The sequence below is a fragment of the Gymnodraco acuticeps genome, unplaced genomic scaffold (genome assembly GCF_902827175.1).
Source record: "Gymnodraco acuticeps unplaced genomic scaffold, fGymAcu1.1, whole genome shotgun sequence".
Classification (NCBI taxonomy): Eukaryota; Metazoa; Chordata; class Actinopteri; order Perciformes; family Bathydraconidae; genus Gymnodraco; species Gymnodraco acuticeps.
The window spans coordinates 270,571-289,898 of NW_022990106.1; the positions used below are offsets into that span (position 1 = coordinate 270,571).

Below are 19,328 nucleotides of genomic sequence, written 5' to 3' on the forward strand. Positions count from 1 at the left end.
TAACATCCACCTGTTGCAGAATAAACACAGCTACAAATAGCACTTTAAAGAGAGCATGGAGTTCCATTAAAAAACACTGCAAAAGCACTTAACCACATTTGAATGTACTGTCAATGAATTGCAACACAAATACAATTGAGTCATCGAGGAAAATAAAACCATATGTGTAGCTTGGGGCAACACTCTCATCTTTACTGGTAAAGGAATACATCCTGACTACCCAGAGAAAGGTCTGTAGGCGTGTGTTTCCAAGTCCTAAAAGTGTTCTGATAACATTACCTTTCATGCCCTGTTTCGCAGGGCAGTGAAAGCAAAGGCAGTTAGCTTAAAGTTATGGCATCGCATGAATGACCATTTCCCCAAAATAATCTCTAAAGGACCACGCAGAACACCATTACACAAAACACAATTCACTTAATGGGTTTTAAAGATACTGACACATGGAACAAATACACTGTCAAAACCACAGACACCCAAAACTTCTGGAAAAACATAATATCTTTTCAAAAATCCTATGTCACTGAATTCTACTTTACCCTTTCCTCTGCCTCGAGATCTTACATCCTTCATTCACATTCTGGAAAAACAGACACAAAATAACATCTGTTCACTTTGTTGGCAAAACATCTCTCAATGTCACTGATTCTGAGCCTCCTTTCTGAGAGCTGCCAGTCACTCCTAGTCCGGCAGTGGCTCAGTCAGTAGGGGCTTGGAATGGGAGCTGTATGGGTCGCCGGTTCAAGTCCCCGACCAGACCTAAAAAATGGAGTATGGACTGCTACTTGGAGAGGTCCCAGTTCACCTCCTGCCCTGCCGTGGTGCCCTTGAGCAAGGCACCGGACAACCCCTTCCCCCCTCACTCCCATTGCTCCCCGGGCGCTGTGCAACAGCTGCCCACTGCTCCTAGTACTAGACTCCTGGTATTAGGATGGGTTAAATGCAGAGGCCAACTTTCACTGTGTGTGCTGTGTGCTCTGCATGTGTGACCATTAAAAGAGGGTTTCATCCCTCTCAATTCTATTCTAGCATATAAAGATATAATACTGTGCTGTCATGTACCAATGGCAGATTAAAGGAGTAGTGTATTTTATCATATCGTATTTTGTTAAGTACGCTTATTTGCTTTCTTGCTTTCTCTGTGTTAAAATCTATTTTTCTTCTACTCAACACTTCTCTTCATGGTGACAAGATTCCTGGATATGATAGCTATCACTTACTATAAATAAGAACTACCATTGGAAGAAATATTAAATCTATAAATGCATGTTCTATTTGAGAATTCTCAGTACAAAAACCACATGCACTGCTAAGTGGGAGAAAAACAAGCGAGAAGAAAAAGGGTTAAACTGCAGGAGCGGGCGTTGTTAGTGGGCTATAACAGCATTCAACAAGTTGAACAAATGATGCACTCAATTTGTGTAGAAACAAACTATGCAGGATCAATTGGCATCTGGCAACCAATTTATCTAGCTACGTCCCTCACGAAATGAGGGGAAACAACATTTGTTTAATTAAAGCCACAATTGATTTGAGCATAGGCTACTTGTGTTGCATTCAAAATAATCTGAATAAATCACTTGTTAGGTTAATATCATTTGCAGTTTGTGACAGCTACTGCAACTACAGCTGTTTGCCTAAGTTTTGCCAAATAACTCCTGGTAAATCCACAAAAATGCCATCGTTCAATCAAAAGAGATATACCATGTTAATTAGGGATCTTAAACTGCGCTCATAAGTGGATTATTTTCCCCTTTTAGCCATTTCATCTTGTTAACCTTCGACATGGGAGGGAAAAAGTGAATTTTACTAAAATGTCAAACTAATCCATCAATTTATTTACACTGAGAGCACTTCAGTTGGTGTTGATATAAATATTATTCATTCATTTATTCCAACTAACCGCTAAAAAGGATTTGTGAAGTCACAGGCTTGCTTGGCTGACCTCTGGCCTGGTTCTGCCAATAATCCTCATATCTCTGTTTTCACAGGCCTGGTGCTGAAATCAGTATTGGATTTAAGATAGCTTACCAAATAGCAGGGTGAGGAAAAAAGGGCCTATGAACAAAAGACAGAATTATTTATTAAAGCTGGTGATATATTTCTGCTTTGGCCAAGTTACATCTCAAAACTGGCATCAAATCCAACATTTTTCACGTTTCAAATGAATGTCCTTGCTTGAGATAAGCCAAGTGCAAACAGTAGCAATGGGACATTTGGCTTTCAGTTTGACTGTCAAAGCAGAAATAGAAACCATCCATCTTTACTTAGTGTTGTCATATTCCTGCAATGATAGAATCGGACTCTGGCAGATTGGAAACTGTTGATGGGATTTCCAGGGAATCTCTGGCAATCAGCGTCACTCCTCTGTGCAAGGCTCCTGCTCGGTTACTTTCACTAGAAACTGAGCCATCAACCATGTTGCCTCCTACATAACCTCATCCCTCTAAAAGCTTTGAACAGAACACAAATGGAAAATCTCATGTCTTTATGATTGAAATAGACGGAAAAAGAAGCGATACAAGTTCAAAATAGTGTGGATGTGAATGTAAATATGCACAGTAAAGTCATTATTATTTATTTTAGCATACATCAAAATCATTTATGTTTATAAGTCCAGTAATGTAAATTGCAACTTAAATACCAAATTCAGAAAACAAAATGATTGACCATCTTTTTGACATATTTTATGGCATTGTGTTGTGACCTAAGTCTGAAGCATACAAGGGTTAACATCGTTGTTTAAATGGTGCTAGTCGTGAGTGTACTCCAGACAGGAGGTGGATAATGGGCAGCATGTTATCAGAGCAGCAGCCACAGCAGTTTCAGTCATGCAGGATACGTTTAGGCACACTGTGGAGAATATATCTCACGTTTTGGCAGTACAACACACATCACTGACTTAAAGCTGTAAAAGTCTACAGGTCATGTATAATAAGATTGAACTGCAAGCTGTTATATAACTTATATAGACCACTGGATTACTAAACATTCCCTGTCGGGTTTTCAACGTTATTTCATGCCTTCGTTTTCATGCCACTTTTGAAATTGCCTTATATGTTGTTTTCCTTCCTAGGTTCAGTTATGTGTGGATACTTTATTCCCTTGCTACCCATGTCATTAAGCTTTGATATCCTCTCCAGTCGATACATCATTAAACTCTCTGTGTGCCTCCAATGTATCCTGACTCTCCAGTTCCCTTCTTTTCCACCAAGCTTTCTTTCCACTTATTTGTTATTTAACGACCCACGCCTTGACTGGTTTGGTTCAGTCTCACTGCTTTCATTATTTTAATTTCTAGTCATAGCAGGTATCGGGCTCATGTACTGGATGGTGGACATGTTATGAGGACAATTTGGCTGCTAAATACAAAGATATTTCCCTCAGGGACTTATGTTATTTTGGTGGCCAGGGAAATAACTCCACATGATTTTAAATAGGCAACTGTTTCCTGACATGTTCACCATTTCGAGTTTGTTGTGTTTAAGTGATCTAATCTCTACACTTGACTGCTAGACTGCTTAGGAGAAGACTGCAGTCCGTGATGTGGCTTACTTACTGTATCTACTTTGGAAGTGTGTGTACAGTAAGTCCTCCTTGCTAATGCTTTTTAATGCGTGTAACTGAAGAGATTCAATTTCAAAAGCCTAGTGACCTTTTTCATTCCTGTCTGAAAGCATATAAAAGAGGCCTGCATCAGGGATTCATGCAAATTATATAATTGTATTTGAGTTTAGCATTATTCATGTTCATCTGGCTCAGAGCTCAAGCTTCAGTCCTGATTTAATATTGTCCTTGTTTGTTTTTTTTATCTAGGAATGCTTGTGCTGTTATTATCTACAATACTTTTTCAAGAAGATATATGAACAAAAAAAAAGCTTTCAAATTAGCATTGCTGAATGTCATATTGCTTAATATATACATAATTATTACACTTGGCTAAAGAAAGAAGCCGAGTTGGCCTCCGTGAGACCTTGTAATCAATGTGTCAGCTCATATTGTAATTGTTATTCATTATAAGGAAAATTGTCTGTGCGTTCCCATAAAAACTCTGTTTTGCTGGAAGCTATTTATGTGCTCCATGTCATTGTCTGTAATAGCATCCTTATGAGTGATACAATCTTAATGTTTTTTATTCCACACAGGCCTGACCAGAGCTGTGAACTGTAGCAAAGCCTGTCAGAGGTCGAGTACATCCAACATTATGCAGTGTGGTGTTCATACAATATGTGGGAATTGAAGTTTAAAATGTTTATATACTGTAATGGCTCCAAATGAATTTACTACAATTGTGTACAATGTCTTGACAGATTGTTTTGGATTAAAGGTTTTTCAAGCTTTGTGGTGGGGGGAAAGTCACTTAAATGTATTTGAAGTAATTTAATATTTGATCCAGGTTTTTCTGATCCAGCTTTATAGGAATATATTGATTCTTAAAGGGTATACTGTGATTCAGTTTTGCTTTTCATAAAGAGACACAAAGATGGTCAGAAACGCAACAAAGCCCGAAATATCCTTACTTTTAGTTCGGATCAAGCTCCATATCCACTTTTTTATATTGCTTTTCATCCGTGGATGCAGTTTGAAGACTGCTCGTTTTAACATACAATAAATGTAACAAAGGTTTGCAGTTATCTATAACGTTTCCACGATTAAACAGTACAGTTTTTTACACTACAAAAGTGGGCTATCCAAACACATCTAGTCCAAAAATATTTGTATTGTGAGGTGAGCGCCTTACCTTCAATAAAAGGCATCTCGTCCCTCTTTTGTTCATAGGCTATGTAGTACTTATTTTTGACTTGAAACATACTGTTATGTGTAAAACCAGTGGAGTAAAAAACATAAAGGAAAAAAACAACGGAATTCATCATAAATTAATTAATATAAACAAAAAAAACAATAACTATTGAAACTCAACTGTCAGATAGCAAACCTGCTTTGAATTGTAACACCCCATTAAATGGGCATTATCATTTGTTATCTGCACAATGGATAATGGTGGGTAAACTTCATTGGTTCAGTGGGCGGCCTTTATAACTAGGTAGTAGACATATAATGCCAGGCTGTATAATGTTGTCTTGAAATTCATGAGATTTCGAAAAGCCTGGAATACCATGCTGGATAACTCCACAGAAAGCAGAAAGGCTTTGACTCCAAAACAATGTGCATCGCAGGTATGACAGTGCTTTGAATGTGAAAACTATGCCTGCCATTTATAAAGCTAGCACAAACTAACCAGAAAGAGAAGTAATAAAAACCCTCAAGAAAACTTTATTTCTTTGTTTGAAAAAACAGAGAGAATCTACAGAGAATAAAATAGTTTAATAAACACTGTTGATAAAATCACACATCTCTTATACACCCACGACACAAAGCATTTACTGTGATGAAACACATGCACATTGTGCATTAGATGAACCTGAGATTAAGAAACAGAAACTATAATGTTCCACATCAACATGCGACCAGTTGCAGAGACAATGTAATTACTCTGTCTCTGCGTGTTATTGTCCACTGATTGAAGTGTAACCTGGGTGTGTGACAGACTGGCTCCTCGTCCACTTAACTGTGGTGATGAAGAAAATCATAGTGTCCTCACTGCCCCCTGGCCTCATTCAAGAACAGCTGCCAGGCTGGACAAGTCTTTGGCAAGTAGAAAATTGTTAATCCATATTTTAGCATTCAACAGACCCCAGCTGTCTTTCAACAGCTCCCGTATTTCAGTCACAATTTCACACTGCTTAAAAAGTGTTATCATCAACCAGAAACTGCAAGTGACATTTGAAGGAGCGGTCTGTTTCAAAAGCTTTTGCAGTGTCATTGTGGCCTGGAAAGATAAGGTGCAATTATTACCTTTGCATGCAGCTGCACCATGTCGAGTGATTTCATTTATGTGATGAGAGATTGTGATGTGTAAACATTTTCTTCTTCTATCTGATTAATGAAAATTGCACTTTAATTGTGATGGAAGCCAATGAAAATAACTAAATTAATAGGGTGGAATTAACACTGAAAAAAAGATATGTACAAGAAAAAAAAAATGCAAACTGTGTTGCATTAAGAGCCATTAAACATGTAATACTGACCACAGATCATACTTGAAGGACAACAGTAGAAATTAAAAAGATTTAAAAAAGAATAGAAGGCTTACTGATAAATAATGGGGCCCCATTGAGGGTAGAGTGGAAAATAGAGTTTCAAAGTTACTCTTGACTTTGGGAAAAGCAGTTATCAAAACAGTCTTATCCTAATATCCATTGAATCATAGTTCTGAAAACATGTTCAGCAGCAGATGAAATTAAATAGTTTCTTCTGATCACTTGAAGGAATTGGAAAATGTATCATTTACCATCTGGGTAAACACTGTATGTCCATCATGTGAGATGACTGAAACTCCCACAACAACTAAAATGTCAAATGTACAGACTGGAGGTCCAGTTACAAGGTTAACATTAAACTGCCATCCTCAAATGTCAGACATGCACTGAACAATTGTACAGTTACTGAAACTACAATTGGCTGATCATTGTTTGACTTGGTGGACAGGAAGGGTCATTTTCAGTTGACTATTAACCTCAACTATAATATTCTTTCCACAAACCATTAACCCTTAGGGGTAATAAAAGGACGTTGAACAGATCTCAAAGGTCAATTTTCAAGGTTTTTTAAGTTGATCTCATTATCATGACAATTCACACTTGCAAGAGGTCAACTCCTGCTTATTTTGAATAGCTTTTTGCACCCTAGGTATACATGTGTAATGTATGGGATTAGTTTTGTATCATAAAGATAAAGCAACACTTTCTCAGAATAAAGCAAAACTATGAGTTTAAAAGAAAAAAAAACTAAGTCAAGCAAAATAAAATACATTTCAAAAATAAAACTATAAGTTGCAAACAAATCATTTGTGTAATCATGTAAACTATAAGTCTTTTTTCTTTGTTTTAACATAGGTTTTGTTTGCAGTTCTTGTTTCTTCTTTCTTAATGATCAGACTTTTGCTCTCGCTGCAGCTCTTCTCGTTTGCGCTCCCTCATTTTTTGTTTGAGATTTTGACACAAACATCCCAGGTGGGCGGGACTTTCAGGGGTGCGTCCTCATTGGCTACTCAGTTTTTGAGTGACAGCCCACTACACCACAGATCATACAGTGCAACTCATGCAGCAAACTGCGGAGTCCACTCGGCCACGTTAGTGTTGGTGTCTCCTGGGGGGTTTTCATGAACATATCCGACTTATTTTATGGATTGCAGTGCATTATACTTGTGATGTGTAGTTCATACTTTATTCCAACTTTAAATATTTTAATACCTGAACACACTGCTGCTGTTAAATAATTTCCCAATGTGGGATTGATAAAGTGTCTGTCTATTTATTTTATAGATTAAAAAAACACATCTATGTATTTTTAAGCTAAAGGTGATACACAATATAAACTGTATACTATTATTTTTCAAGACATGTTACATTTCAAAAGCATATATTGCTATGTTTAGGACAAACAATTAAAGACTGCTTTAATTGAACAAATTCTGCAATATAAAAGTGGCAGATTTACTTTATTAAACAGACCAGACCTAGGCTGCATACCAACACAATTAGGAACATGCTCACATCTTACTATGTTGGTCTGAAGAGCTGAAGCATTCATACACAATGGATACAAACTGTGTTGTCTCATTCTATATCCTGTGAGAAAATGATATACGTTTAGCATTAAAAATTCGACATACTATTCCTAGCCTGAGGAAGATCTGAATAATCAACAGATTTGAATGGAATCTCTAATATTTTCATGTAGAATAAAGACAAAAGAGTGATTATACAAATTACATTTATTGAAATTTGAACCAGAAGATGAAGTCTCAAAGAATGTTTTAAATAAAAGGACATACAACAAAAAGGTGGATAATAATAAAATCTATTAAATGTATATGTAAAGCCATTTGGTCAAATGAAATGACACTGAGCCAGTGATAACAGCAACGCCAGCGTGGATGAAGCTGGTGCAGGTCTTTCTTCATGCCCCCCCTCCGTGCTGTCCCTTCAGAGGAAGTGGGAAAACGGGATAAGACTCTGGACGCCACGCTGTCTCAATAATCCACACTGTTAATATGAGAGGAAAATAAATGTTTTAGGAAATGAAAAATATGAAGTTAACAAATAAAACACAGCTCATGGACGGTAGGTTTTCCTACAAAGTTAACTCAGCCTCCATTGATTTTCATATCAAATTAGCGTGTTAATAAAATAAGCTATCATGGCTTATACTTGCATATCTAAACAGAATCATGAAAACCTGTTGGTAGAGTCAGGCACACGAGTCCGTTTGAGTGTGTGCGCCGGTGTCTGAACGCTCACTCACTGCTAGCTATGTAGCTAACTGTTAGGCTACTTAGCTTGCATTGTTATGGATCTAAAGGTAGCACAAGCTAACTTTCATAGCACAGCTTTACTTCTCACTTATCACAATAAAGAAACAGACCGTATAGCACAAATGATCAATACTTACATATATGTTCACTTGTAGTATTATAATAATTGAAATGCTGGTTCTTCTGGGGTCTTCTGTCCACGCGCAGGCAGCTACCGCGCCGCAGATGCCTGCACTGTACAATCGCTGGAGGACTGGGCTGTCACTCAAAAACTGAGTAGCCAATGAACGCACCCCTGAAAGTCCCGCCCACCTGGGAGGTTTGTGTCAAAATCTCAAACAAAAAATGAGGGAGCGCAAAAGAGAAAGCTGCAGCGAGAGCAAAAGTCTGATCATTGAGAAAGAAGAAACAGTTCTGCAAACAAAAACCTATGTTAAAACAAAGAAAAAAGACTTATAGTTCACATGATTACAAAAATGATTTGTTTGCAATTTATAGTTTTATTTTTGAAATTTATTTTATTTTGCTTGACTCAGATTTTTTTTCTTTTAAACTCATAGTTTTGCTTTATTCTGAGAAAGTGTTGCTTTATCTTTATGATACAAAACTAATCCCATATATTAGTAGCGTAGCCTACGCATGCATCAAACAGGAGCCTCTACAAATAGCTTCTTACACATATTAAAATGTTTCCCTAAATGGTCACACACAGTTAAATAAATGTAAATAAATGTATGTTAAAGAATATAAATGTATTTGACTAAACATGCGTCTGCTAACTAGGTAAAGAAGGCACTGCACTCTCTTGCTTTAATTTTCATCTTCTCAAACGACAAAACACTTCCGGGTTTAGAACCAATAGCATTACATGCAGAAGGTGTCACGCGGTGCTACTTTTGAACTTTGTTATTCAATGTGTCGGACCTGAACACTGGGTGAGTTTGATCCGTTTTCTAGTCTTGTTTAACTTGAATCATCATGTGCAACCTATGAACATTACATGTACAAATTCAACAGTGGAACTCTTCACAATGTGTTAAGCTACAACCTGCCTGTTTCCATGCAGCAGTAAATACATGTGTGTTTGGAGAGTTCACCGTGCACTTACAGTTAGGTGTTCGGGGTGAGGAAATATACTTGCCTTAGTTGCCTAGTCGATTTATATTCTGTGCAACAGTAAAACAAGATACATGTCTTTGCACCACTTTACACCGGAACATAGCTGTGCATATTACAAAATAATACCAAGCCAGCAAACATTTGTAACACAGCACTACCATAGTGCGGCCTTATTCTTAACTTTATGGTAACAGCAATGGCTTCCAGAAGTTGGAGGCTGCTCCATAAAAAGACGCTCCTTGAACATAAGCTTGAGTGATCACGTGATATTTGTTTGTACACCCCATAGGGTAAGGGTACACCCCCGTACCATTCAAACATCAACTGCTTATTCGGCACACTTTAATTGGTGCCATTTCTTTCTAAAATGATGTTGTTTTCAACAAAAAATTGGATGATGCCTGCAGTGTGAAATGTCCTGTTCTATTTTTTTTAAACGACCTTGGAGATGTACAACAACTACATCCGTGTTTAAAAATCCTAAAAAGTAATGTTGACATTTCTGATAATATTTTTGATAGGCTTGTGTACATAGTTATAGTATACCCTCAGGCTATACTACATTTAAGCTGCCATTTATATATCTAGCATTAAAGACCGCATCAACCTTAACACAAATACATATTACTCAAACTGGCCTGTGTACATTTGTACATTATTCATAGGCCTACACATGATTTTAAAGCAACAAAAGTCAAGGGTCCGGTCTGTACCTTTTATATATACAGTCTATGGTCTGTACTTACTGATTCAACTTTTAAAAGCCACATTGTTGACAAAGCGGGTAAAATCTGACAGGTGCATTGCCTTAGCTGCTCTTGGCTGCACATGAGCACACAGTATGTGTCTGCACTTGAATGAAACCATATAATACAAATAATACAGCGTGCATTTTTATTCAAAAGAACTCTGCAGAGGAACTAAATAAAATGACAAAGCATGTCAAACCACTACTGTGTGTAAGATTGCAATCTCAATGCCAGGCATACACATTGAGAATAATGTGTTGAGAGAAACAGCAAGTGGCACTGAGAAGTTATTTTTACTTTACTTTGCACTGATGTTGTAAGCCCTAGTCTTTTGCCTGTTAAAGGGAAAAAGGTAAAGAAAGGGGAGAATCTCTCACTAACTTGATGTAACAGCCAGCTGTCTCTTTCCTAAGACCACTGGTGAGGGCCATGGTGAGGGCTGACGAGAGCAAACTGTGTCAGGAAACTGCTCTCCAACTGCTTTCCACACAGTTGCCACTGTTGGGTGGAGATGGCCCTGATGAAAATGAACAACTTTTGTAACTTTATTTTAGAATCTTAATGTAGTTTTCTCTTTAGGTAATACTTACATACTCTCATTAATATGTGTGAATTGTTGTTTCCATTGTAACAAAGTGAGTGTTGAGAGGCAAAAGTTGCATGCAACAATTCAAACAATAGAATAAGGGAGCACTTATTTTACAAGTGCCTATTTGCAAGAGGTTAGCTCTGTATTCTGTAAGGTTTAACATGGCTTAATATTATAGATATTCTAACAAGGATATAACATAAAATGATGCATTTCCTAATAAGGCCTGTTAATATCAATCTGATACTGCACCACACACAATTGCTGCTATACTGTAGGTTATATACTGCCTGGTAAACTAATCTTCTGTGAACGAACACATTTGTTAATAATTATTGATTGCAAAAAAGGAAACATATATATAATGAGAAGAGATCAATTGATATCAAAATGAACCCGTTGTTTTTGTACAATACTCTGTTTTCTGTTTGTGTGTTTAGATCACAGCAGCAGTGAAAGGTGCACTATGGGACGCCTCGACGGGAAAGTAATTGTGTTGTCGGCTGCTGCGCAGGGGATTGGACGTGCTGCAGCAATAGTAATGAGCTTTAATGAGAACTTCCAACTTATACGTGTCCAACCATATCACACAGGAAAATGTTTTAGTGCCTATCATGTGGTGTCAAAGCATTGTGTATTTTGCATAATTACATATTCAAACCAGTGTTTGTGTAATGCAAATTTAATATTTTAATGGTACTGACATCCTGCCAAATGTTATATATCTTCTCTAAAAGCCATTTGGAAGGGTACATAAGTGAAGCACTGCACTAATAACAGTGATCATAAAGATTTTATCTTCCAAATGACTGTGTTACAGAAATACACACTGCATGTGGTTATTTGCCTGCTTAAGTTCTAGTTTTCCTGTTTGTTTTTACTGCTCAGGAGAACAAGCTGAGTCCCATAAATAAATATAAAAGCTGTTATAGTAATAATGTAATCAATCAGAATTCCTTTATTCGTCCTACAGAGGGGACATTTACATTGTTACAGCAAAGTATACTGTAGATTGAGACGAAAAATTCAAATAACACACAAGTAAAAAGGCATGCACATAATATTTAAAATAAAACAAAAAATAAATAAATATATATATTACAATTGACAGAAGTTCACATTCAGGGGAAATAGGTGAGCAAGCAGTATTTATAAAATCAAATTAGTGTAACATTGTAGAATGAAGTGTGGTAGCGGGTAGATTGCAGTAGTACAATACAACAAAATGATATATTCATTCAATCAATATATTTATAGAAACTACCTTTTTCAGCTTGCATGAATATTATAGACCTTCTGTGGGCAATGGTTGAAATATGCTATCAGTCAACAATTGTATACTTCAAATAAGTGTGCTCTAATAGTGGCTCCTGAGACACAGGTTAGGGTAACCCTTATGGACGATTGGTGTGGTGATAGTCTTGCTCAAGAGATAGCATGACACTAAAATCGAACACACATATCCTTATCCAGATTGGGTCATCATCACAGCCATCAGCTTAAAGTGTTGTCTTTACACCTGTGCCTTGAAAAACAGCAATTTGTGTTTTGTTCAGTGGCCAATAATACAAAAAAAGGATAGGACTATTTATGTCTAATATCATCAGGTTCAAATCACACAGTATATAGTATATTTGAGGGGCTAGTCAGCTTTTTTCATTTACACTTTTAGAGGTGTGTTTTACTGATGGGGTCTGCTCTGTGGTTAACAGTGCAATAACTCCATCAGCTATCAAGTGACCGGAAATTGAATGGATTCAAATTATGTTTAAGGGTTAAGGTTAGAAATGCTATCATATGTGATAATGAGATCTTGGTGTCAGCACTGTGACCTGAAGTATTGCCTCTAGAGGAAGTAAGTATGTGCATTCAGGTGAAAATTCAGCTTTAATAAGAAATAGAAAATCATACCTGCCTCACTGGTCCCAGTCTTAAGGTTTTTCATTATCTAAGCTTATTGAACCAAACGGCAATAGCCATACAACATATTTGTTAAAGTTGCAGGATCATACCAAATGATTTGTTTTCCTTCTACAAAGTCCTACTGAACTGGAGGTTTTATAGCATAACATATCCACACATTGTGAATTTGCTCGGCTCTGACTCGTGTTTTTCATCTGTGTAGGCATTTGCAAAGGAGGGAGCTCAAGTCACAGCGACAGACATCAATGGAGAGAAGCTGAAAGAGCTGGACAGCATTCCAGGTAAGATTAATTTCCCTTGGTCTTAGGCCGCCATCTGCTGGGCAGCCAGTGCAATAAAGCCAGGATGACTGAGGCATGTTTTTCCTTTTTTCTCAAATTCTGTCACAACATTCACCTCTGTACCTTTGAGCCTTTAAGAAGATGCATTTGATACATGCCCATAGTTTTAATGCAATCAACATTTCAAGTCCTGTTTTTAAAATCTTCTTAAAGGTCTGCGATCGTGTTTTTGTATTAATAATGCTGTTATTTTCTCTATTTATTGAACATTTAGTTGGTCTAACATTAGTGAGACTTTCCTATTACAGCTAACCTGAGCCAGGGGTGCTGCATCAGATGTCTTGTTTTGACAAAGATACTCAGTTTACTACTATAAAATGCTAAGAAAATCACCAAATATAAGTATTACTATGACTGCATCACTAAAAATGATACAAGAATAATTTGTGCAAGCAAAGACTTTAATATGCTGCATTTGCTTTAAGATAAGTTATACTGTGCGAGTGAATTACTGCTCACTGGTCTCCACATCTCACATAGTCAGTGAACAGAACAATAGAGTGATCACTACCAACCCATTCTACCTGCATCATATCAGTAGTTATTGCTGAAAATTGCATCAGCTGGATCAGGATTGAGGCTGCAGCCACACGAGGACAAAAACGGCCGTTTGCGTTACTGTTTAGTGTCATATAGACCATTCGGCCACACGAGGACGACCGCATACGGCACTAAACGACTGAGGAAACGATAACGGGTCCTAAGGTGGATAGAACGGCATACGCAATGCAAACAGCTCCGTGTGTACGCCCTATACGATCATTTTCTGATAATGATTGCGCAATAGCCCCGCCTCTCCCCACCTCTGCTGCTCACCTCCGCGTACCCCGCGCCATTGCTGATGTGTTTCGCCACCAACAACAACAACAATGGCGGATCGCAGAGTTGCTATCGTGCTCCGGACGCTACTGACCATGCTACAGTTCTTTGTGCAACATCTACAGCAGACTTACACATCCGGGGGGGATCTTACTCGCTGCTTTTGTGGATATGTACTGCAGCTTCAGCGATCATTTTCTGATAATGATTGCGCAATAGCCCCGCCTCTCTCCACCTCTGCTGCTCACCCCCGTGTCAAAGTAAACTGCACACTGAATTCAGATTATTTATCTTTCTCTCTATATGGACATAAACGCGAGTGAAGTCTAATCTGACAGGACGGAGACACCTCTCAAACTACCTAGTTATAAATATGTTTATTTTTACTGTCGGCCGGGTCACTCATTACTGGATCAGCTGCTGCATGAAACTGGCGCTGTCCGAAGAGAGGGTGGAAAAAGAGAGGCTCCGTGTATTTTATTATTATATTATATAGAGTCGTTATTCATTTGTTTTAAAGCTCAATAAATAACAAAGAAGACCTTTGACCGGCACTTTTATAATTTTGTCGGAAGATTTCAACTTTAATACACATTGACTGGCAACAAACTGCCCGGTTCCCTCGTCCCCCACCGCGGAGAATAAACAGAAGGGCAACCATGACAACCATGCTTCTTCTCTGCTTTTGTGGAGGATGTTACAGCGCCACGTACAGGCTCCTGCATATGTACTGCAGCTTCTCCAGCGGTTGGAGCTAAACGGAGCGGTCTCGTGTGGGCAGACACTATCCAGATAACTATTGCGTGTGGACGGAAGCTTGTTTGCGTTAATCCTATGCGTTAAGCCGTTTTCGTCCTCGTGTGGCCGGTGTCTGAATCATTAGGCGCTTTCACACTGCGGTACTTTTCCCACAAAGGTTCATGTGAACTTAGTTCATGTGAACTCTTTAGTTCGCATGAACTAAGTACAGATCGCGTTCACACTGTAAAAAGTCCCTGGGGGTGAATTAGGCAAATGAAGCCGCTGACGTCACTTGTTCTTCTTCTGCTTTGGGTTTACTGGCAGGCCGCAAACCACTAAACGGCGTATACTGCCACCCGGAGTCCCCGGCCGGAAGTCCCCGGAGTTAGGGACTGGCTTCAGTAGAAGCTGCTGGGAGTCCCAGCAGCTTCTACTGAAGCCTTCTGAGTAAATCGCCAGAACGCCGACACCTCCTCATCTCCACCGCTCCCATGTTTTATTTTGTGTTGCCATAAGTTAGTCTCTCTGCGTTTCTACGCTGGGCTAATGCTAATAATGCTAATGCGAGGATAATAAAATGGCGGCTTCACAAAACTTTTTGGGAGTTTTGCGGGGCGTGGTTTGCAATCCTTCCAGCCAATCAGAAATATAGCTCTTTTCTCACAAAAGAGCCGCTCGAAAGTCCCTGCTCTCTAGCAGGGACTTTCGAGGGGGTAAAAAGGTTCACATGAACTAATTTTAGTACCGGCTCTTTTTGGTGTGAACGCGATAAAAGAGTTCACATGAACTAAGTTCACATGAACCTTTGTGGGAAAAGTACCGCAGTGTGAAAGCGCCTATTAACACTCTTTCCCCTCTTAACACCTCCTTGCAGATCGCTCTCAACCAAAGCATCCCCTAACGCTGTTGACTCGCGTGATAATAATACACATCACCTGTAAATAAATTGTGTGAGGGAGCCTTCATATTTCTGTTAACTGGCCAGCATGAAAATAAGCTCTTCAGAATAGCAATCGGTTGTAAATGTGTGTTATTGTGCAGATTGTGAAGCCTCAGAAAAAGAGGATGCTTTTGTCTATGTTGTTCACTTGTTTATTTTAGGAGACTGGCGGCCTGATTTTAAACTAGCATCTCCTCCAATAAAATGTGAATGACTAGAGACATCATAAAGACAATTCGTTTTTTCATGTGAGCTGAATCAAAGCAAGCATTACAAATAATTGCTCTGTTCTCCACAACAAATGCACTTTTTTCCTCTTCACCAACAGGGATTAAGACCAAGGTTGTGGATGTAACTAAGAAGGACCAAGTCGAAGCCCTGGCCAAGGAACATGATCATGTGGATGTGCTGCTCAATGTCGCTGGGTATGTTTTTTTTCCTGTGTGTTGTTCTGAATTACCAGAGTAATACTCATTAACTTTCTTTTGGGCATTAAGTCTGATGATATTCAATTTTTATTGTCTGAAAATCTCATTACAAGTAAGCCTCGCTGGGTTAAATGTTCATACATTACCTTTTAGTATGGGCAGTGTAGCTTATTTTGAGTTGATCAAACATTGTGAAATCGTGATGCCATACATATTCGTTAGCAGACTAAATACACTGCTGTAAATAGTCCCTACAAGATGCACTACATACCCCTGTTAGAATATTTTACATAACAAATACGCGGAATCTTGACAGTCATATTCCTTGACATACATAAACTGTGCCTAACTGTTCCACTTGTGTTGCTGTCTTGACATTCAGCACGTGTATCCGTCCCATGATTAACAACGTTTCCCAAATCCCTATACCTTAAGGTTTAACCTTATCTTGACCTTTAGTCAATCTCCTTAACAAAGGTCTCTAAATCGACACAAGTCAAGGTAAAATGTTATGGGGGAGAACGCAGCATTTTAACAAGCATTTATTTGCAGTTTACTTTTGTATTTATTATCAGAATTAGAATCAGAAACAGGTTTATTACCAGGTAGGTTTACACATATTTGACTTGGTGTCGTGGTGCATAAAAACAATAATTAAAAACACAGGTAGAGAACTAGAAAAATATAAAACATAATTAAAAATATATAGTAAAATATAACAATGGAATGAAATAGAGGAATAACATATGGAATAAAATCAGCTGTAATACAAAAATAATGTTGTACATTGTGTGCATTAATGTAATGCATAGAGTCCATGATGTGGCTCAGGTAAAGTGTCAGTGGGGGCTGGTAGCGGGGGGGAAGAATCTGTTTAGGTGGCGAAATATTATACTTATTTCTTCAATCTTCTGTTTTTTTTCTGATTGACATTTGAGATTTTTTACCTCATAGTAAGAGCCATATGTATATATGTTACATGTAATACCATCCTTTGTAATCAGAGTTAACATGTCATCTACTTCAAACAGGTTTGTGCACCATGGCTCCGTCTTGGACTGCGAAGAGGCCGACTGGGACTTCACAATGAACGTGAACATCCGGAGCATGTTCCTCATGAGCAAGGCCTTCCTACCTAAGGTGACCTGTTTACTTTGCTAAATACTAATCGCTGTTCATCCTGTTGTTAGGACAAGGAAATAGATGCTGTTGTAAATTGAGTGACATATGCTTTCATATTGTTCTCATCCTTTGTCCGCTTGGATTAGCTGTATTACTCTGAGCCTGTGACATGATGGGTGGTGACTGTCCTATCACTAATCTAGATTAAGTCTCAAACTAACCAAACTGCTTCAAAGCAACATTTTAGCTTGGATCAAAGCACAAATCTCTTAAAGAATGCTGCATAACGCCTTAATTTAACACATTTTTTCATGTGTACATGACAACTTTCAAATGTATTTTGTCATTCTAGATGTTGGCAAAGAAGTCAGGAAACATTATTAACATGGCATCTGTTGCATCGAGCATTAAAGGTAAAAAGAAAAAGCTTCCGTAGATGATTGTAGATGTGTCCTGCCCGACTAAAGGGACATTAAGTCATTGAAGTATGACCAAGTTCATTGTAATCCTCTTAGCTCAGATTGCTGCTCTGCGTCTGAGTGACGTGTGTTTCCTTCACTCAGGTGTTGTGAACCGGTGTGCCTATAGTACCTCCAAGGCTGCAGTGATTGGGTTCACCAAATCTATAGCGGCTGATTTTATTGAGCAAGGCATTCGCTGTAACTGTGTTTGTCCTGGTAAGTTTAAAACACCCTTCACAATAAAACCATGTGTCCTTTGATTACTCTAGTATTGCTCGAGGTCACTCGATAACATTTAACCATAGATATACTTGAAAATTTAAAAAAAAAAATGTTTTATTATCATTGTTATTATCATGTTTGAGGACATTCTGAATTTCAAATATATACACACCTTGAGTTTGTTCCTTCAAAGCCAGTCTCAATAAATGCTGTGCAAACTCATTTGTGTAGTAGACCTAAATTGAACCCAATCATGACTTCTTCTTTTTTTTTCAGGAACTGTTGATACTCCATCATTGAGGGGTAGGATCGAGGCCCAACCTGACCCAGAACAGGTATCTATTGTTTTCGACAAGAAACAATCCTGGGTATTGGAGCAAATTATACAACTTTAAGTCCTCTCTCTCTCTCTCTCTGTAACTCTGCAGGCTTATAAGGATTTCATGGCAAGACAGAAAACTGGCAGAATGTGCACAGCTGAAGAGGTGGCTCACCTGTGTGTATACCTGGCCTCAGATGAGGTGAGTGAGTGCTTGCATACATATGTGGTCCAGGTACAATACATCAACATTCAGGCAAAGTTTGCAGAGCCGTAACTACACGGAGGTCCAATTACTTTGTTTGTATTCTAGACATTTGAGAGGATTTAAACTTAGTTGGAGTTAACATTAAAAAAAAAAAGTCAGCATGTCTTTAGACTCAAAGATCCTTTTGGTGGGATTTTTTTTTAAATCAAAAAACGTTGCAGATTTGTTTTTGGTTTCCGTTTTAAAAAAAAAAAAGGTAATTGAGAAGGAGGGAATACTTGGATTTATGGCCACCACTTTTAATATTACTTAGTTATACATGCAAATACACATGTTTGTTTATTGGTTAGCAGTGAAATCATGTACAAATGATATGATGTATCTCCACTTTTTCACAGTCTACCTATGTGACTGGAACGGAGCAAATCATCGATGGAGGATGGAGACTCTAAGCAAACTGTTGCAAGCACGTTGTGACAGTAGTGGAGACTTAATATTCTTAGTTGAAGCCCAAATAAAACGCACTAAATCTGAGTTAAATCATTTATATCATTAGGGTCTAAGGACAGAGGGTGTCATATTGTCATACTGATATTTTGTACAAACTGTAAAGTCCACAGAGACAAATGTAACATTTGTGATATTGGGCTATATAAATAAACATTGATTGATTGATTGATTGATTATATGATTTTGCTTATTGTTGACTTTTTCTGTGACATGCCCTATTTTCCAAATCAAATGTTATATGCTGCAAATGTGTGCAATGCCAACATAGTGATGTTGATTGACATTGTAATAAATTGGTTTTATCACAGCTAAAGTGTAATGGTGTAATAATCACCTTATTACAAATGCATTAATTGTGAAGTATTTGACAAACCAATCGTTAAAAGTTTAATTTGAATAATAATGAAATAGGTTCAAACATCTATTAAAAGTCTTCACCAATACTATTGAGTGTGTTTTCTGT

General features: G+C 38.0%; 1 protein-coding gene across 1 annotated transcript; it reads left to right on the plus strand.

Moving 5' to 3' along the window:
- The first annotated feature begins 9,208 nt into the window (after positions 1 to 9,208).
- bdh2 (3-hydroxybutyrate dehydrogenase, type 2) lies at positions 9,209 to 19,308 on the plus strand. Its single transcript, XM_034216455.1, has 10 exons — positions 9,209 to 9,309; positions 11,272 to 11,369; positions 12,957 to 13,035; positions 15,924 to 16,020; positions 17,055 to 17,163; positions 17,498 to 17,558; positions 17,709 to 17,822; positions 18,105 to 18,163; positions 18,257 to 18,349; positions 18,754 to 19,308. Exons 2-10 carry the CDS (start codon positions 11,298 to 11,300, stop codon positions 18,805 to 18,807), a joined length of 738 nt encoding a protein of 245 aa, XP_034072346.1. The 5' UTR covers positions 9,209 to 9,309; positions 11,272 to 11,297; the 3' UTR covers positions 18,808 to 19,308.
- Positions 19,309 to 19,328: the final 20 nt, after the last annotated feature.